This window comes from Elephantulus edwardii, unplaced genomic scaffold (genome assembly GCF_000299155.1).
Source record: "Elephantulus edwardii isolate Elephantulus edwardi_28Jun2011 unplaced genomic scaffold, EleEdw1.0 scaffold00108, whole genome shotgun sequence".
Taxonomy (NCBI): Eukaryota; Metazoa; Chordata; class Mammalia; order Macroscelidea; family Macroscelididae; genus Elephantulus; species Elephantulus edwardii.
In genome coordinates, this window is record NW_006399858.1 from 9,824,258 (window position 1) to 9,846,155 (window position 21,898).

The 21,898-nt window shown below is 39.6% G+C and overlaps 1 protein-coding gene across 1 annotated transcript in view; it reads left to right on the forward strand.

Moving 5' to 3' along the window:
* Positions 1 to 624, forward strand: part of LOC102843967 (chromosome unknown open reading frame, human C9orf40) — a 15,637-nt gene extending 15,013 nt beyond the window's left edge. Inside the window, exon 2 of the mRNA XM_006891993.1 lies at positions 466 to 624. Coding sequence (XP_006892055.1) covers positions 466 to 624 — 159 coding nt within the window. The remainder of the gene's footprint in view (positions 1 to 465) is intronic.
* Positions 625 to 21,898: the final 21,274 nt, after the last annotated feature.

The following is a 21,898-nucleotide window of genomic DNA, read 5'->3' on the forward strand; positions in this document are numbered from 1 at the left end:
ACACACACACACACACACACACACACACACACACACACTTTCAAAACAGTTGCCTTGGAAATCTATACAATCTACAATTCCAATGCCTCTTCATTTGCACACAAAGTATTTTCGTGCTTTTGAAATTCTGTGCTGGTTTTGAACTTTATTGGAACTTCAGATTTATTTTGTATACTTGCAATAGTTTGTAACTATTTAAAGTATATTGCTGCGTGTTTTAGGGATTAGCATACATTTGGATTTATAAATCTTTGTTTATTGATTTTGAAGTTATTATCCAAGTAGTGTAGAAAATGTATGTGTGTATATGTGGTTTAAAACACTATTATTTCTTCCTTGAAAGGTGAAAAATTTTAAGACTTTTCAAGCATTTTCTTATGCAAATGAGAAAATTGTGGGATGTTTGTCCTGAGAAAACATTCTTTTTCTAAATCACTAATAAACCTTCCTTTTTCTCTCCCAAAGCTTGTTGAAGAATTTTGGCAGTATAATACTTTCCAGTACTGGAGGAACCCTTTACCACCAATCAATTTGGCAGACATTGAAGATATTAATGAAGAAAAGTTTTCAGAAGCAGCTCTTCAGGGCAAGAATGAAGTGGCTGAGATTGACATGGAGTCCTGACAGTGAGCACCTGAAGAAGTAGTTCCTTTTGAGTTTCAGGAGACTTCACTAAGTGAATTCACTCTTAAGAAAAAAAGTTTTGCGTACTTCATGTATTGTTACTTCTGAATCTGAAAAACAAGAAAAAGTCGTTTTAAGAATAAATAGCTGCAGTCGCTACTGAACTTTCTGATAACAGTTTTGTCAAAGATATAATGCAGTTATGGGGGGAATATTTTAAATATAGATTCTTAAATTTTTTTTATTAGACTCTAAATTTGACGGTAACCATCCTATAAAAGGAACTGGCAATTATAGATGAAAATCACAAGTAATACTCCTCCTGCATTTAAAAAATGGTTTATTAGTGAACATAAAGTGAAGATTGTAGTCACTTATTAATAAAATCCGTAATACATTTAATTGACTCTTCTTAGTTGACTGCTTCATAAGTAGCTGACTTAAGCATCTATGCAAACCCAAAAATTTGGAGGATTCTTCCAGGAAGTTGATAATGTTTTCCTTAAAAGAGTTTTCTAATTGTAAAGCAGTATGAATTTCAGTTTGGTTAGCACATTTGGCTAATATTTGTTAAATTCTCAGGAGCAGTCAGAAATAGAGAACAGTTAGAAATGCTAGTTGCGGGTGAGTTGATTCAGACTCAAGACAACTCCAGTTGTATGAAAGCAGAACTGCTGTATAGGATTTTAAAGGCTTTCAGAGGCTTTCTGAAGTGCCTGTAAATGGGTTCAAACCATCAACCTTATGGCTGTTAGTTGAGACCTTAACTGTTGTTCCACAGAGGGACTCTCTACTGAGAAGTGAGTGGGTGCCATTTTACTCACTTTTCCCAGGATGAGTTTATATTGTGTTACAGCCATAACTTTCATTACTTTAGAGTTCTTGTTCTCAACACTGACGGCTCTTCAGAGATCTTTGCCTGAGCCCAACTCTTAAGAGGTTCTTACTTCATTTTGAGCTTGAATGTAGCTATTTTTTTAAAGTATAAATCTTTACCCTTCCCCTGTTGTAATGTTCAGGCAGAGTTGAGTACCACTAGAGTAATGGTAATTTTTCCTGTTTAAAGGAGATAAACTAATTTGAGCTGAAGTAGTGCCACTTAAATGATTTAGTTTTATTTTGTCTTGTTGATGACTTTGTTGGAACTAAATTATTTGGTTGTTTTTACTGTTTTATTGTTAAATAAAGCAATACGTATTTGACTTATGTGAGCATCAACTATCATGTTAATTAATACAATGCGGTACTACATCCTGATTGTTGACTGTCTATTTGAGTATGTTGTTTTTTATGATGTTAGATCCAGACTTCATGGAGATGTTAAATGCCATTAAGAAAGAAAACACTTAAGAAAGAAAGAAAACACTTTATGATTTTTATATATGTTAATAGGATTTTACTATAGTTTGACATTAATAAGGTGATAAACTATAGCAGTGAGGACAGGAATTCAGGCTTTAGAGTCAGATATGGTTCAAAGTTTTATAGTGCCATTTCTTAACCTGTGTAACAGTAAGCAAGTTAGTCATCTGTGAAATAGAATTGAGGCCACTAAGCAATTCCTTGATAAGTAGATAAAATATTCTTGTTACTAGGAATTTCATTTTACTTGGATCCACCATCAATGCCTATCGAAGCAGCAGTCAAAGAATCGAACAACATGCTGCGTTGCGTAAACTTGCTATAGTAACTGATAACTTTTGACAGTAATATGGTATTTTCAATGGCCTTATGTGAATACAAAAGCTGTACAAAATAAGGATGACCAATAATTGATGCTTTTGAATTAAAGTACTAGCAAAGAATATTGGACTGTCAGAAGCATGAACAAATTGTTCTTGGAAGTATACCTTAACAGTCAAGAGTGTCAAGACTTTGTCTTACTCACTTTGGATATTTGGATATATGATCAGGAAAGGCAAGCCCTTAGAGATGGGCATCATGCTTAGAAGGTAGAGGGGCCAGTAAAAAAAAGGAAGATTGTCACTAGGGTAGGTTGTGACAATCAAAGATTGTGACAATCAATTCAAACAGCATTGATTCTGAGGATGGCCCAGGACTGGGTAGCATTTCATTCCATTAACTGGAGGGTCATGGTTAGAATGTCATTGATGGCACAATGCTTTATTGAGACCACAGTTTTTAAGTTCGAAGCAGAGTACTAAATACCTGCATCATTGTGTTAATTCTTAAAATAACTTGATATGTAAAGTGGTTGTACTTCATATGTAAGATTGTTGGGCCCTATTGAGTTGGAACTGACCCATAGCAGACCCTCCTGTGGATTTTCAGAAGTTATTCACATGGGAGGAGATTGCCTGTCTTTCTTACTGTGGATTCCACTGTGGATTCAAACCTCATACCTTCAGGATTGCAGCACAGCTTCTTACCACTAGAGCCCTAGAGCTCCTTATGTCAGGTTGTTGTTAGGTGCCATCGAGTCACTTGTGACTCATAGCAGCTCTATGTACAACAGTCCCAAATCCTGCTCTGACACAGCATGGAGGGTCTTTCTCTATTGCACTATCTCTCCACCCTACATCCCTCTCCAAGGACTGGTCCTGCCTTGCAACATGTAAGGTAGGCCTAAGAAAATCAGAATTACAGTGCTGTTTGTAGTTGCACTTTATTCTCCCTTTATATTGGCTGCAGTACTTTTCCCATGTTTAGCCTGAGGAGTATGTAGTTGGTTTTTTCCCTAGCTCTTTTCGTAGTACCTGCATTCGTGCCTGGGCGTTGGTGGTCAATAAATAAAGAAATGAACATTGTTGAGAAGTTAATAGCCATTTTAGTTGTGGAGCATATCTGAAAAGGCTAGGCTGTTTATCCAAAGACAAACAGAGAAAAATTACTGCAGCATTAATAAAATAGCAGAGTCTTCTTGTTATGTGCCATTGAGTCACTTGCGACGCATAGTGACCCTGTGTGCAATAGCCCTGAAACCTCTATCTTGTGCCAACCTCATTGTCTCTGACACACCGACCCTCATTACCCCAGTCACTGAATCAATCCATCTTAACTAGGGGACCTCCTTTCTTGTGCTGCCCCTCCACCCTTCAAGCATGATGTCCCTCTCCAAGGACTGGTTCTTCCTTGCAACATGCCCGAAGTATGTCAGATGAAGCCTCAGAATCCTTGCCTCCAAGGAATAGCCTGATTTCACCCTCTCCAGGATGAACCTGTTTGGTCTCCTGGCAGTCCATTCAATACTCTTCTCCACAATCACAGCTCAAAGATTTATATTCTCTTTCTATCCCTAGTCAATTGTCCAGGTTTATGATGCATAACAAGCAGTTGCGAAGACCATGGCCTTGAATCAGGAGCACCTTAGTCTCCAGACTGATATTGTTGCTTTTCAGTACTTTGGAGAGTTCTCTGACTGCAAACTTCCCCAATGCAGTTCATCTTTTCATTTCCCAGATGCTACTACCAAGAGTATTGATTGTGGAGCCAAGCAAACTAAAGCTGTTAACATTCTCAGTCTCCACCATCTATCATAATGCTGCCAGTTGTCCCAGTGATGAGAATCTTTGTTTTCTTGATGTTGAGCTTCAACCCATATTGAAGGCTGCAGACCTTGACCCTCTGCAGCAAGCACTTCAAGTCGTCCTCAGTTTCAGCAAGCAGGGTTGTGTCATCTGCATAACGCAGGTTGTTGATGAGTTTACCTCCAGTCCTAATGCCACACTCCTCATAGAGCTCAGATAATCTCTTCTGCATATTGATTGAAAAGGTGTGTAGATAGGACACATCCCTGGTGTGCACCCTTCCTGATTTTGAAACTAGCAAGGGTCTTACAAACAACCATATATGTTGAGGATAATTGGGCAGAATTCTGTGCAGCATCTGTATTGACTATCAAGCTTTAAGAAATATTTTTTAGATTATAAAAGTAGCTTCACTGTGATACAGTGAATTTAAATAAAACTTGAGTTTTTTGTAAAAAGAGCAGATGCAACGTGAGGGTGGCCACGTCTGACCTCTTCCTGCTTCATAAAGTGGAACTTTCCCCATCAGTATTATTCATAGCTCCAAATACCCGCTTGGTTAGACATGCCAGCTCACATGCCCCTGCATATGAATTATTAGGTCCAGTGTTTGTTGCAAGACTCAGACTTTACTCACAGGTCTGGAATTTATTAGGGAAAGAGTAAGGGAGGTTTAGTCCTGCCAGATTGTTGTTAAGTGCTATTGAGTACCCTCAGCACAGTTCCTCAGTTAGTGAAAGTCTAGGTTCATTTCTTCAGCACAAATCCAAGAAGCCTCTGGTTTCCTCAGTCATTCAGCAGATTTTATCAGAGCAGTTACTCAGCTTTTCTTTCATCCAGTAAGCAAAACCTTTAACTGTATGCAGCATAAATGCAGAGCTGCTCAGGTTACACCTTAACCACTGTCTTTACCCTCTTCCCACCATTGTCACCTGGGCTTCTTACAGTGTGGAAAACACTCTATTATATCAGCCCCATAGCTGTTAATGATTTGCAAGATCATATGTCCACAATTAAGGTAGCCGGAGACCAACACAATTGCCATAAAAGCCAATTTTCAAACGTTCTGACTCCCCAACATTTGTACACACATTTAAAGACCCAGTTAAAGGACCAAAAGATGAAGCTTTTGATAGTGATTCTCACTGGGCCAAAAAATTTATGATAATTAGATTGAGTTGAAAATATTTTAAATCTTTTTACAATATGAATATGAAATTAGGCAGCTAAAGGTGCTTCCACAAGATTCAAATAGTACAGAAATAAATGTAAAAGAAGTCCTCTTTTCAGTTCCCCATTTAGAGATAAAAATAGAAACAGCAAAGTTTCATTAGGCTTGTTTAACACAAGCACATTTCTGTTTGGTCAGTTCCGCTTCAAAGGAATTGGAAGGATATAGCTTTTAATCAGGTGCCACATCTTTATTCTTCTGAACAGCTGGTGAGTTCAGCCTTCAATCTTTTGGTTACTAGCCCAGCACTTAACCAGTGCCCCACCAGGTGAATTTCCCTTAGAGACAGCTATTGTAATGATCTAAACAGGCACTTAAAATAGACTGTGAAGGAAGGAGATATAAATATAAACATCTTCCATTTTTTTTGTCAATTTGATGTCTTCCAAGTTTCTTGGAATAGACCAGTGAGCATGTCCAGAGCTGTACCTGTTTACTGACACACTGCAATTGGTAGTTAAGTCAATTCATGGAACCTTAGTCTGGATTCCTTTCAGTATACCACTGATTCTTGATTATATGCTACTTCCTGAAATGATTTGGTGTTGACCCATTCCTTTTGTATTGTGACTCTGCATTCCTTCCTCCTATTGATATTCCCTGCATCATTCAGTATTTTGCCTGTAGAATCCTTCCATATTGTAACTTGGGGCCACATATGCACACTTAAGTTTTCTGGAGTTCCCATTCTTTTCAAAAGAATGTAAATCTTTTCTTCAGCTTTTCTTCTTGAGAAATGCCACATGTGTTCTTCCCTTTGATTTTCTAACTCAAGGTATTAGCACATTTTACTATAATTCTTTGTCTTCTTGTCCTTTGGAGAAAAAAAAAATCCATTCAGCTTCTTAATTCATTGTGTCTTCTTTGCCTTTGGCTTCTCAGTGTTTCAGAGCAAGCTGCATAGTTTCTTTTGAAATCTACTTGGTCTTTAATGTCTTTCTTGCCTTTCTAGTGACCTTTTGCTTAAAACCTGTTCAATGTCTTCTTCTGTGAGGAGTTTCTATAATCCTTCCATTTTTTCCTTAGGTCAAATAGTCAAATAGAGAAGCCAGCAGCTCCGCGGACCGAGGGCCTGTGCCAGAGCCACCCAACTTCATGAAGGCTCTGTGTGCGTGAAGGCTCTGTGCGCACCACAGTCCACAGGCACTGGACACAAGCTCTCCCTGTAGCCAAGACGGCCAAGAGGAAGGTGAACTCCATAGAAGGGGCCCAAGAGGAGATCAACAAGGCTGTCAGCTAAGCTGCCTGCAAAAGTGTAAACGAAGCCCAAAAAGACAGCATGAAGAGAAGTCTTCTGACAAAAAAGTGCAAACAAAGGGAAAAGGGGAGCAAAGGGAACACAGCCTGAAGTAGCTAACTAAGAAACTGAAGATTTACCTGTAGTTTCCTACAACGAAGAAGAGCCCTGCCTCTGGTGAAGCAGGAGAGAAAGAAGCAAAGTCTGATTAATATTTGTCTACCTTGGAGGCAAAGATTCTGAGGCTTCATCAGACATACTTTAAGCATAATGCGAGGAGGGACTGGTGCTAGGAGAGGGACATCACTCTTGGAAGGGTGGAAGGAGGAGAAAGAAAGGGAGACCATCGATGAGATGGATTGATTCAGTGAATGGGTTTAATGAGGGTAGGTGTGTCGGAGATAGTAAGGTTGACACAAGATAGAGCAAATTCCAGGGCTGTTGTACACAGGGTTGATATTAGTCACAAGCAACTCAACGGCACATAACAACAAACCATGTCTTAACAGTGATCCCTATATCTCCCTTCTTATACAATCCAGAGGAATATTTTTTTAAAATTATTTTATGTGTGTGTGTGTGTGTGTGTACTGTCAAATCAGATCTGACTGGTACTAGAGGAGATTATCCCTCCTTCTCCAGCAGAGCATCTGGTGGATTCAAACCATATACCTCTGGGATTTGCAGTGCAGCTTCTTCCCAGAGGTATATGGTCACCAGAGCTCCCTCAGAGGAATATTTTTATCAACTATTTCATACATGCAAGTTGTTTAGTGGATCTAGAAACATTTTTAAGAAAGAAGGAAATCTCACTTCATCTCATTTTTAATTATACTTTTTTTTTAAGAGGTGAGATCATTTGCTGGGGTTTTTTTGGTACAATCAGAAAATTTTGGATGTTAAAATTGTTGGTGGGCTTTGGATATCAGTGTAACATTGCATGGGGGAGGGGAACAGTTTTTATATCCCGTAATACAGAGCATACTAGAGTCATAGTCATGCATTTATGACTTGAACATTTTAAATTAAGTCTATTTTGCATGTTTTTTGTTAGTAAAATTTATTCTTAAACATTACCACTCCCTCCTCAAGGCTTTCTCTCTGTCAGAACAATGTGGATTCTGTCACATCTTTGGTTTTGGTAGTCCAGTTTTCCTAATATCTTTGCTATATGCTGTGAGTGGTTGAAAAATTTGGATGTGTAGTGTGTGAGTGATAGTAAATTTTGAATTAGTGGGACTTAATGATGTAACAGTTTATCAATAATTAAAGATATTGCTACTTATTTTCTTTATGAAAATTTTCTTCCAAATTTAAAACTGGAAAGTCACTGGGATTTAGAAAAGAATTATAACTACATGGCTTTTTAGATTTTTGGTATGTACATTAAAAAAAAAAAATAAGGCTCCAGGAATAGTTGGTATACCAATTGACATATTTCAGCTAACAGATGCTGCCCTGGACATGCGCACCAAGTTGTGCCATGAATCTGGAGAACAACCACTTGGCAAAATGACTTGAAGAGATCTATATTTGTTCCTATCCCAAAGAAAGGTGACCCAACAGAGTGTGGAAACTATAGAACAATCTCACTGATTTCACATGCAAGCAAGATTTTACTGAAGATTATCAAAAAACGACTGGAACAGCACATCAACAGAGAACTACCAGAAGTCCAGGCTGGGTTTAGAAGGGGTCGTGGTACTAGGGATATTGTAGCTGATGTTAGATGGATCTTAGCTGAAAGCAGAGAATACCAGAAGAATGTCTATCTGTGTTTCATTGACTATGCAAAGGCATTTGACTGTGTGGATCAGAACAAACTGTGGCTGACTCTGAGAAGAATGGGAATCCCAGAACACTTGATTGTGCTAATGCGAAACCTATACTTGGACCAGGAGGCAGTCGTCAGAACAGAGCAAGGGAACACTGCATGGTTCAAAATTGGGAAGGGCATATGCCAGGGATGCATCCTATCTCCATACCTTTTCGGCCTATATGCAGAACAGATTATCCGGGAGGCTGGGCTCTATAAGGAGAAATGTGGGGTCAAGATTGGTGGACGATTTATCAACAATCTGCGTTATGCAGATGACACGACCCTGCTTGCTGAAACTGAAGAGGACCTGAAGCACCTGCTGCAGAGTGTCAAGGACTGCCGCCTTCAACATGGATTGAGGCTCAATGTCAAGAAGACAAAGATTCTCACCACTAGACTAATTGGCAGCATCAGGATGGATGGTGAAAAGATTGAGATTGTACACAGCTTTAGTTTGCTTGTCTCCACAGTCAACACTCTTGGCACCAGTAGCCAGGAAATTGAAAGGCGCATTGCCATGGGAAAGTCTGCTGTTAGGGACCTCTCCAAAGTACTGAAGAGCAATGGTGTCTCTCTGGAGACTAAGGTGTGTTTGATATAGGTCATGGTCTTCACAATCACTTGTTATACATCAGAGAGTTAAACAATGACCAAGGAGGATAGAAGGAGAATTGATGCCTTTGAGCTGTGGTGCTGGAGAAGAGTATTGAGAGTACCATGGACTGCTAGGAAAACAGATTTGTCCTGGAAAGAGTTAAACCCGGTGGCTCCTTGGAGGCAAGGGTTCTGAGGCTCTGTCTAACATACTTTGGACATGTTGTAAGGAGAGACTGGTCCTTGGAGAAGGACATCATGCTTGGGAGGGTGTCCGCGCAGGAGGGGAAAGCCCTCTATGAGGTGGATTGATTCAGTGACTGGGATAATCGGGATGGGATTGGCATAGGACAGAGCAGAGTTTAGGGCTGTTGTACATAGGGTCGCTATGAGTCGCAAGCGACTCGACGGCACATAACAACAACATTAAAAATTGTGTGCAGGTTGTTTATAATGTAATGTCTCTGCACTGGCCCTTAAAACAACCAATAAAATAGATATAATGAAAGAAAAAAGTTAAATACGGTTGTGCCGCAGATCACCTCTGTATCCTTGGTTTTATTCTTTTCCTGTGTAGCGGCAGTTAGGGCTTTTGCTTGGATTTTCCTACTACTACAGGCCTTACCTCACATGTTAGGGATCCAATGTGGGAGTTCTGTCAGCTGCTGAATAAGTCTATTCCGGTTATTAAGCACTCTGGAATTGGAGAAATCATTACAGAATGATTCCCAGGTCTGGAAATTATTTTTTTATACAGTGAGTAGATTCACTGTGAGATGTACTTGAACTAAGACTTTGTTAGTAAACTGACATTCAGGAACCCCTACTCTGACTTATGGGCCACAGTGGCATTTTGAGTCTCCTAAAATTGCTATAATTTCAGAACCAGTGTCTAGAAATCTCCCACATAAATGATAATTTCATTTTCTCCCATAAACAGTCAATCCTGTAAAAGGTCATTGTTCCCTCTAGCAAGAATCCTGGAAGAGAGGTTAACAGGATGAATTTTTGGCAATGTGAGGGCTCCCTCCTCAAGGGGACCTTGAATAACCTTCATTCAAAGGCTGTTGATGGGCGCTTAGGTTGCTTCCAACTCTTTGCAAACAAAGCTGCGATAAAGCTTATGGGTTCTGTAAATTGGCTCAAGCCTGAAATTGATTGAGTGGCAACTGTTCTGGTGAGTCAAGTTAAATTGCTTTCCACTTAATGAGTGAAGAATTAAGGAATTTGAAGACAGGACTGTAGAAACAATATGAACAGAAGAGTGAGGAAGAAAGATTTTAAAAATGAATAGTGGCTTAACGATCTGTGGAACAATATAAAAATGCATTGTTTTCACATATAATGTCTATTATTATATATAATAATATAATCTCTACATGTAATATGTAGTCTTTTCACACAACATTTCCAATATTTTTGGAATTGCAGATATGTCGTTTATACTTCTAAGTTTGACAAAGATTAGAAAAAATTAACAAATCCCTTTAAAGCACTAACATAGCAAAGCTGATTCAAGAAGATAACCTAATTAGTTTAAAAATGTCTGATGAAACTCCAGACTTAAATGTCTTCACTTGAAGATTCTACCAAATATTGAAGGAAAGTGTAATGTAGTCTTTTTTAAGAAATAAAAGAGCATAAAACACATCTTAATTCATTTTATGAATCCAGTATTGTTCCAATACCAAAACCAACATACAACAGGAACAATAACAGAATTATATAGGTCAATATCTCTTCTGAAAATAAGTACAAGAAGTCTCTCTCAAATATTGACAGATAAAATACAACAGTACATAAGCAATAAGAAGGCTAACAATATCCTGTTTTGACTAATTAAAGTAAGTTAAATGTTATTTTTTAATATAAGCTACTTTTTAATTTTTTAATGCTTTTATTTGTTTTTCAGCCCAAGACTGAGTGTTACTACAGCCACTATTGTCCTTGAATACTTTAATATTTCTAAGGCTTATGAATCTTTCCAATACTCATTTTTCAAGCGCTCTCTGATGGGTTGGTGCGCATGTGCAACAGCCGCAGACCCACTTCCGAGGGGTCAGAAGAGGAGGGGGAAAGCTCTCCGGGAGCTACTGCGCAGACTCCAACGCGTATGGGTTCTTCATTTTAAACATTCTAAACTAAAACCAAACAACAAAAACCAAGCAAAACCAAAAAGAACCAAAACAGCCACATTGCTCTCTATAAATAATTCAGTATTTTAGATTGACTCTTTAAATTATGTTGACTTACCTTGTACATGAAGGGTTTAATTATCAGAATTACAGAGACCATTATTATGTAATTTTTCAATACTTATTAAAATTTATAGGCCATACTTATTATTTATTAATATGATTTTTCTAGCTTATAAAACTGCAGGTGCAAAGTGTAGGTGTATTAAAAAGTGTCTCCTAGCTCCTAGCAATCCAACCCTAAGCTTTATAGGTATCATTTGATTATTGTGTTCCATTGTTAAATACGCAGCTGTATAGTAAGCAAAGTTGATGACCTAGTGCAAAGCTTTCTCCCTATGTTGTTGTTTTTAAGTGTCGTCGAGTTACCTAAAACTCACAGCGACCCTAAGTATACAACATCTCCGAACCTGCTCTGCCTTGAGCCACCCTGACTCTGACACACCTACTCCCATCGCCCCAGTTACTGTACCAATCCAATTCCTATAGGGTCTTCCTGTCTTGTGCTGTCCTTCCACCCTTCCAAACATGATGTCCTTTTCCAAGCATCGGTCCCTCCAAGCTATGTGACCAAAGTATGTGAGACAGAGCTTCAAAATCCTTGACTCCAAGAAGAAACTTGGTTTCACCCTCTCCAAGACAGATCTATTTGTTTTGGCAGTTCATGGTATGTTCAAGACAGTTCTCCAGCACCACAACTCAAAGACATCAATTCTTCTGTCTTCCTTAGTCATTGTCCAGTTCTCCAGCCTGGATGAGGTGCACCTTAGTCTCCAGACAGACATCGTTGTTTCTCAGTACTCTGATCACTGACAGCATATTTACCTAATGCAATTGGTCTCTTGATTTCCTGACTGATAGTGCCAAGAATGTTGATTGTGGAGCTTCTTCCCAAATTGATTGAGTATCAATTAATTCTGTTTGGTACAGTAACTGTGTATTCCTTTCATTTTCTCTTGATGCTTCCTGGCTCGTTCAGCATTTTGCTTGTAGAATCGTTCAGTATTACAACTTAGGGTCTGAATCTGTTCTTCAATTCTTTCAGCTTGAGAAATGCTGAGCGTCTTCTTTTCTTTTGGTTTTGTGACTCCAGTTCCTTGCACATTTAATTCTAACACTTTGCTTTGTCCTTTTTAAAAAAAAATTATTTTTATTCATTTTTTTAATTTCAATGAACATCTACAGAGATAGACCTTTTGAAGCCTTTTCAGCTTTTTTCTCAACATTCCTTCTACTTACTTTGGCTTCTTTTCATTCCTATGCAAGTGCCAGAATCTTTTCTGACACCCATTTTGGTAGCTTCTTTCTTCTCTGTCTTTGTAATGACCTTTTGATTTATTCTTGGATGATGTCCTTGATGCCATTCCACAACTAGTCTGGACTTTGGTCATTAGTGTTCAATGCATCAATTTCTCCATCTTTAGAATTCATGATTGGTGGATATATTTGAATAATGGTTACAGTAACAGGACTTCTTTGAATGTATATAGTGTCTGTTTTTTTTTTATATAATGTCTTATTACTCACAGTGTTGTGCTTTAGGATAGATCTTGAAATGCTTTCTTTGATGATAAATGCCACACCATTCCTGTTCAATTTGTTGTTTCAATTACCAAATGGCATATACCAGGCCATTTCAGCTAACTAATGCCAAGGATGTCTATCTTGATACATTCCATTTCATTTTGCACAACTTTCTATTATCCTAGACTCATGCGGCCTACCTTCTTATTCCAATTATTAATGGAATGGGAATGTCTCTCTCATTTTCAGTCTTACCACATCAGCGAGTGAAGGTCCTTCACTGGGTGAAAATTGTACTCCGTCTGCACCATCATGGTAGATGAGTAGGCACAGCTCATCCTCAAGGTCGTTTTGAATTCCTTCAACCCGAGAGGCCCATCTTTCAGCACTATATCCAACAATGTTCTTCCATTGTCCATAGAGTTTTCAAAAGCCTGTTACTTCAGAGACAGGGAAGGCCAGTCCTGTTTCTTAGTCTGGAAGCTCCACTAAAATGTGTCTACCCTATGTGACCCTGAGGGGGTTTTAAATATTAGTGGCACAACTTACAGTATGATAACAACACCCAAGCTACCACAGTATGGCCAACTGACAGGCCAGTGGTCATGGTTGGCTTTAGCCATCATATTTGAGTGAAGTTAACAACTTAACCTTTTACATTCTACAAGTGACCTATATGGTTTATTACAGACGCAGAAAGGACCACTTAAAGCACTATGGCTACTTTCTTGGCTGCTAACTGAAAGTTGATATTTTAAAATGCTTTTGAAAAAAGGTTTTGTAAATAGAAAACCTGTTACTGTGGAATCAAATGTCAACTCGTAGTAAGTCTATAGGACAAGTAGAACTGCCCAGCTGGATTTCCAAGACTATAATTCTTTGTGGAAGCAGACTGGTACATCTTGTTTCTGCAGATGAGATGGTAGGTTCAAACTGTTAACTTTTCAGTTAACAGTCCAGTGTTCAACCAAAGAATGTCTCGGTAAAGATCACAATCTTGCAAACTCTTCTTTCTATTTTCTCCTATAAATTTAATTTTAAAAAGACTTTGTTGGGAGCTCTGATGGCCTAGTGGCAAGAAACTGCACTGCAATCTCGAAGGCACACAGTTCGAATCCACAGATGCTGTGCTGGAGAAGGAGGGACAATCTTCCCCTGTGTCAGATCCGATTCAATGGTACATAAGAAGAAAAAAAAATTTTTTTGCTATACTTATTTAAATGAATGCTACAAACCCACAGAGTACAAATGAGGAGATGGTGATGATGGAGTGGGAGAATTTTAGAAAACATAGCTAAGCAAGAACATGGTGGTCACAGATAAGCTCAGAATCCGAGATTAAAGAAAATGAGAGTGAAAGCTATACAATTATCTAGAGAAACACTGTAGAGAAAAGAAAAGACAAGTACAAAAGCCAAGAGGAAGTCTCTGTGCCTCAGTTCTCATTTTCTCAGTATTCCAAGCAGTGGAATAGCTGGGTCATATGGAATTTCTATATTCAGCTTTTTTTAGGAAACACCAAACTGCCTTCCTAAGTGGTCATGCCATTTTACAACCCCACCAACAATGTATACGAGTTCCTATCTCGTAACATCCTCTCCAACATTTATTACTTGCTGCCCTGCTGAACTTTGCCACTGCTACTGTAGTGAGAAAGTCAGCCAGCTAAGCAGGTGGGATGGCTGGCATCTCCATGGCGGCTCCTCTTGGTGGCAGTCAGGCAAGGGAAGTTTCTGGGGTCTTTCACGTTGTGTGTTACTGTCCTTTTTGGCCTTCAAAGGCGGATGGTCGGCCCTGACCCTTACAGTAAGGGAAAGTAAGGGTGGGGTCTAGCCTGCAGAGCCTGCTGCAGGCCCTATATTAAAATCCTATCCAATCCTCCAGCCTGTGGCCCTCAGGCCTGCCTTTAATTGTTTTTGGTGAAACATTCTTCTAGGTCATGTAACCCTGGTATGTCCACTTGCTGTACAGAGGTAACTCGTGGTTGCTATGAAGCCGATGGGTCCCATGGTGGACAGTGTTTGGTGGAGCTCCCCGAGTAAAATAAACTTGGAAGCATGAGTGGCATCCATTTCCACAATAGCTTGCCTCTGGAAATTCTATGAACCTGGAAAAAGTATGAAAGTTATACAGGAGATGTCCAGGACTTTCATTCATAGGGTCGCTATGAGTCGCCTGTGACTCAACGGCACGTAACAATACAACAACAACAACAGCTGTAGTGAGATGGTATCTCATTTTGGTTTTGATTTGCAACTCTTTTATTGTCAGTGATTTGGAGTATTTTTTCATGTGTCTGTTGGCCATCTGAATGTCTTCCTCTGAGAAAAGTCTTTCCATACCTTTTGCCCATTTTGTAACTGGATTATCAGTCTTTTTCTCCTAGAGGCTCTATAGTATTTTGTAAACATTTGTTATGAGACCCTTGTCTGAGATGATACTGCCAAATGTTTGTTCCCAGACAGTAGGGTTTTTTCCCCCTGTTGGGAAAAGTTTCTGATGAGCACAGAGATTTAACCTTTAGAAGGGCCCATTCGTCAATTCACCAATGTTTATAGCAATGTTATTCATCATAGCAAGAACATGAAAACAGCCCAAATGCCCAACCACAATGGTATGGATTGAAAGCTTATTTTATATTAACACAATGGAATACTATGCAACACACAAGAACAATGGTTTTGTAAATTACTACCTAACATGAGAGGGACTGTAAAGCATTATGATAAGCAAACTAACTTAGTCTCATAAAGGCAAATACTATATAGAACCATTATTGTATAAGAAATACAAGGATCCAAGGAGGGGTGGAGGAGAGCTTAATCATAGGGTCACACAATTTGATGGGGTGGAATGGATAAAGGAAAGGGGAAAGATCTGGTGTGAAAAACAACATATATGAACTTTATGAACTTTTAATGTAAACCAGTATAGCATACAAAAAATGGGAAAAAAGCCAAGAAGAAGAAATTTTCTGGGGTCCTAAAAGCATGTTAACAGCTTTAGTTTGCTTGGTTCCACAATCAACACTCTTGGTACCCAGGAGCCAGAAAATCAAAAGACGAATTGCATTGTGAAAGTCTTCAGTCAGGGCCTCTCCAGAGTACTGAAAAGCAATGATGTCAGTCTGGAGACAAAGGTGCCCCTGATCCAGGCCATAGTCTTTGCAATTACTTGCTATGTGTCAGAAAGCTGAACAATGACTAGGGATGATAGAAAAAGAATAGATGCGGGGAGCTCTGGTGGCCTAGTGGCAAGAAGCTGCACTACAATCCCAGAGGCGCACGGTTCGAATCCACCAGATGCTGTGCCAAGGAAGGAGGGACAATCTCCTCCTGTACCAGTCAGATCTGATTTGACGGTACACGCGCACACACAAATAATAAAATAAAATAAAAAAATTAAAAAAAAAAGAATAGATGCTTTTGAGCTGTGGTGCTAGAGACAAGTATTGACTACACCATGGACTGCCAGGAGAACAAACAGGTTTACCTTAGAGAGGGTAAAACCAGGCTGCTCCCTGGAGGCAAGGATTCTGAGGCTTCATCTGACTTACTGTGGGCATGTTGCAAGGAGAGACCAGTCCTTGGAGAGGAATGTCATGCTTGGGAGGGTGGGGAGACAGTGGAAGAGAGGAAGACCCTCTATGAGACGGATTGATTCAGTGACTGGGATAGTAGGGGAAGGTGTGTCAGAGACAATAAGGTTGACACAGAATAGAGCAGGTTTCAGGGCTATTGCACATAGGGTTGTTATGAGTTGCAAGAACTCGATGGCACATAACAACAACAAAAGCATGACCAGATGGAGTGAGCAAGAGAGTATCAGAAATGTAGTCAGAGAAACATAGATGGATCAGGTCATAAAGACCTTGCAAGACAGTACAGGGACTGTTTTATGCTGAATGAGAAGAAGGAGGTCTTGGATGAGAGGAGACAATCTGACTATATATTAGCAAAATCACTCTGATGTTTTGAAAATAAACTATTGAACCTAGGGTGAAGGCAAGGATCCCAGTCACTATTATCATTCCTATTTGATAAAGGTAATGAGACCTAGACAAGCCAGCAGCATCAACACCGGGGCGCTAGAAAGTCTCAGACCTCCTCTTTCTTCTGCCAGCTGAATCTGAGTCTGCATAGCTGACCCTCCAAGTAGGTTTTCAGAGGTTGTAAATCTTTCTCTTGCCGAACTGCTGGTGGATTCAAACTGGGTGCCTGTGGGTTGTCAGTGAAATGCCTTACCCTCTAGGCTGCCAAACTGCAGCTATTTTAAGATAAGACCCTGGTGGGGGACCTCTGGTGGCCTAGTGGCAAGGAGCTGCAACTACAATCCCAGAGGCACACAGTTCGAATCCACCAGATGCTCTGCCGGGGAAAGAGAGACAATTTCCTCCTGTACCAGTCAGATCTGATTTGACGTTACACTCACACACACACACACACACACACACACACACACACACACACACACACAAAAAGATAAGACCCTGGTGATAGCTGTGCGCGTGAAAGTTTGAGAGGGAAGGTTTGGTCTAAATTTGATGCTCTTTTGTTCTTGATGCTTATTGATCAGGGGAAAGATATCATCAATTGATATTCGAAGGGAAATTTTGTTTGGTAGAAAATAAAAGAAAGAAAAACCAAGTCAGCGGAAATTATAATAATAGATTTAATGCCAGAATGACTGAAGTAGAATAATGAAAGTAGGAATAAAAAGGAACTTTACTTGCAGATTGAAGACAAGGGTCTTTTTTAGCAGAGGAAAAATATAAACCTATCATCTTCATTGTTTGATGCTACTGCGCCTCCGAGCCGGCTTTGACTGACCACCACTTTACATACAACAGATGGATGTCATGCCCTGCCCTGTACCTCCTCCCAGTCATTACTGTACACCACTGCCCACCACGCAGTCCCTGTGACAATCATCTCATTCCAGGCCTTCCTGGCTCACCCTCTACCATGTTAAGCAGAGGTCCCTTTACAAGGACTGGTCTTGACAACATGTCTAATGTATGTGAGTCAAAGTCTCCCAAGTTTTGCTTTTAAGGAACTTGGGTGGCCTGGTGATAAGGAACTGCACTGCCAATCCAAAGACATGCAGTTTGAATCCAGCAGCTCTTCTACCGATCTCCCACCCAATTTACTGCCTCTGAAAACCCCCAGGGGGTCAGCTATAAGTTGATTCTGACTCAATAGCAAATAACAACAATGAGGAACTCTGGCTTCAGAATTGTGTGTTTGTTTGGCTGTTCATAGCATATATTCAATGCTCTTCTTCAACACCACAGTTCGAAGGCAACAATTTTTCTTCTTTTTCCTTTTACATGCATGTGACTTAATTGAAAACAGCATGGCTTGGGTCAGGCACGCCTCAGATACTGGTAGTGAGTGATGTTGAAAAGGAGACATTTGATAAAGGAGTCATTTGATTTTTTATTGAGACAGGAGATGTTTGCTTGCAGGGTGTGTCCAAGTCAAGGGTGTCAAGGGGCTCATTGAAGCAGTGCAAGAGGAGCCCCAGAAGGCAGTTAGGGGACTTCCAAAAGGCAAGTTACAGTAAGTAACTGAACCTGGGCCAGGCCTTTAATTGAAAGGAGGATTTAGCAAAACATGACTCTTTCTGTCACTGACTTCATACTGATTTCATAGGAATTTTTGTTAGGAAATGGTGGGGCTTAGTGTAGTGAGTCAGGAATGTTTAATGATCAAGTTATTCATTGCAGAAAGTCTCTTTCATTAGGATGTTTTGTAAACTCTATTGTTCTGTCAAGATTCCTATCTGGCCCACATGGCCATTTTCATTGATTGATTGATGTATTTATTTATTTATTTATTTATTCTTGGAAAAATTTTGTTCCTGGCACAAGTGGCCATTAATTTGTATTTAATATATTTAATGTTTAACAGAAGGAAGAGACCTGGAAGACCTGGAAGACATAGAGAATTAACATTTCAGACTTGGTTTACAGAGAAAGTGGATTGTTGCGAGAAATGAAGATGCTTAGTGGAAAGCTAATCTGATGAGACTGTGAATAAGGCAAGTTGGTCATTGTGATTAGTGCCATCAAGTTTGTTCTAACTCATAGCAACATTCATGACAAAATGAAACATGGTCCCTTCCCACACCTTCCTCATAATCATGATAAGACTTGAACTCATTGCTGCAGTCACTGTGCCAGTTCATCTAACTGAGGGTCTTCTCTTGGTAAAATTTAATAAATTAATCCTTTGCCAGGACGGGCCCATCCACCTGTACCTTTAAGAAGCATTCTGGGTGCACTTCTTCCGACACAGATTTGGTTGTTATTTTGGTTGTTGTTATGTGCCATCGAATCCGACTACAACTCATAGTGACCCTATAAACAAAGACTCTGAACCTTGCCCTGTCCTGAGCCAACTTCACCATCTCCAACACACCTTACCCCATTGCCACAATCTCTGTGTCAATCCCTCTCTTCCAGGGTCTTCCTCACTTTCATTGAACTACTATCCTTCCAAGTATGATATCTATCTCCAGCCTCATTTCCATCACCAAGCCTTATTAATATCTTTCTTTCTCATTACCAACTTTTTCATTCCGGTTACTAATTACTATTAATGAAACTTGCTTGAATGTTCGATTTATGTCAGACTGCAAAAGTTGGTAGAAATCTTCTACTTTTCTCCTTCTTGGCTTTAGTCGTTGATGTGTATATTTGAATGATAGTGGTATTAACAGATTTTCTTTGTAAGCATATGGATAGTGTCCTGTTATTCACAGCATTGTACTTCAGGATGGATCTAGAAACGGTATTTTTGACCATGAATGCAACACCATTTTTCCTCATTTTCCATTCTCAGTAGAGTAAAATCATATGATTGTCTGATTCAAAGTTATCAATACCAGTCCATCTCAACTCCCTAATATGAATGCCAATGTTTATGCATTCCATTTCCTTTCCTGGTCCTCCTCACCAATATGAGGGCTTAGCTTCTAGTGTTACATCTAATAATCTGATTATGCTCCATTGTTCATAGGGTTTTCAAACACCTGTTAATACAGAAGTAGATGGTCAATCCTTCTTCCTAGTCTCTTAACCTGGGTCTGCTTTAGCAGCAGACAAGCACTGTATCTGAAAGAGCAGATGGGTAGACAAACACACATGCATGTATCTAAGTTGTTAAGAACAGCAACATGCAAAGACACTTTCCCAATACAAGAAAACGACAAATAAATTGTATCTATTCAAGCAAAACATAAGGACAATCAAACATACAGATATAATGGTGTAGGTGGCTGGGATTTTCACGTCAAGGCAGTAGCACAAGGTGAGAGAAGGCCTGGTGGTTGCCAGGCCTCCTTCCAGTGGCAAGCCAGTTAGGTTATTTTGTACCCCAGGGTATATAGTCAATAGTCTTCACCAACACCATCATTTGAAGGCATTATTTCTCCTTTGATTTTCTTTCGTTGTCCAGCTTTAATCTGCTTATGAAGTGATTAGAAAGACTATGGCATGGATCAGATGGACTTAACTCAAATGTATAGCAAGTGATTAGAAAGACCATGGCCTGAGTCAGACATACCTTAGTCCTTAAACTGTCATCATTATTCCTCAATAGTTGGGAGAGATACTGAAGACTTTCCCAATGAAATACGTCTCCTGGTTTTCTAATTGTTGGTATCAAGGGTGTTAATTATGGATTCAAATAAGATGAAGTTGTTGACAGTTTCAATCTTTTCTCCACCTATCACGATGTTTCCTATTGGTCCAGTGGTAAGAATCTTTGTCTTCTTGACATTGAAATGCATTGGGAGCTCTGGTGGTCTAGTGGCAAGAAGCTGCAATCCCAGAGGTGAACAATTGCCTTCTGTGCTGGTCAGATTAGATTTGATGGTACATGCACATAATAATAATAATAATAATAATAATAATAATAAATAATATTTTTTAAAAAAGACATTGAGACGCAATCCATAATGAAAGCTGTATTCTTTGATCTTCTGCAACATGGTTTAGGTCCTCCTCACTTTCAGCAAGCAAGATTGTGTCATCTGCCTAATGCAGGTTGTTAGTAGTCTCTCTCCAATCCTGATGCCACATTCCTTTTCATAGAATCCAGCTTCTTGAATAATTTGCTCAACAAACAGATTGAATAGGCATGAAATTCCTCCTTTGAGGTTAGAATTTTGAAGCTCCGTCTTACATACTTTGGGCACGTGACCAGGAGAGACTTGTCCTTGGAGAAAGACATCATGATTGGAAGGATGGACAGAAGAGCAGGAGAGGAAAAACCCCGGATGAAATGATTGATACAGTGACTGGGGCAATGGGAGTTGGTGTGTTGAAATTAGTGATATTGTCTCAGGACAGGGAAGGGTTCAGAGCTGCTATATATAGGATCACAATGGGTCACAGGTGACTTGATGACACATGACAACAATAAGAAGTGTTCCATTGATCTATTTGCCCAACAACCTCCTGGTCTAGATATAGTCTAGGTATGGTCTAGATATAGGTTAAGTGCTCTGGGATTTCCATTCTTCTCAATGTCAGCCATACCTTGTTATGATCCACACAGTCAAATGCCTTTGCATAGTCAATAAAGCATAGATCTTCTTCTGGTATCCTTTACTTTCAGGCAGGATCCATCTGATATCAGCAATGATATTCCTGGTGCCACAGCCTCTTCTAAATCCTGCTTGAACTTATGGCAGTTCCCTATCTCTACTGTTCTAGCTGTTTTTGAATGATCTTCAGAAGTATTTTGCTGGCATATTATATTAAGGATGTTGTTCAATAGTTTCCACATTTAATTGGATAACCTTTCTTGGGAATGGAAACAAATATGGGTCTCTTCCAGTTCATTGGCCAAATAGCCGTCCTCCAAATTTCCTGGCAAAGACTGGTGAGCACATCCAGGGCTGCATCTGTTAATGGAAGCAGGTCAATTGGGATCCATCCCTTCGACTGCTGGGGCCTTAGTTTTTGTTCCTGCTTTCAACGCAGCTTCCACTTCTTCCTTCATTACCATTGGTTGTTGTTGTTGTTGTTATGTGCTGTCGAGTCGCCTGCGACTCATAGCAACCCTATGTACAACAGCCCTAAACTCCGCTCTGTCCCGTGCCAATCGCACTGTCTCTGACACTCCCATCCCAATTATCCCAGTCACTGAATCAATCCACCTCATAGAGGGCCTTCCT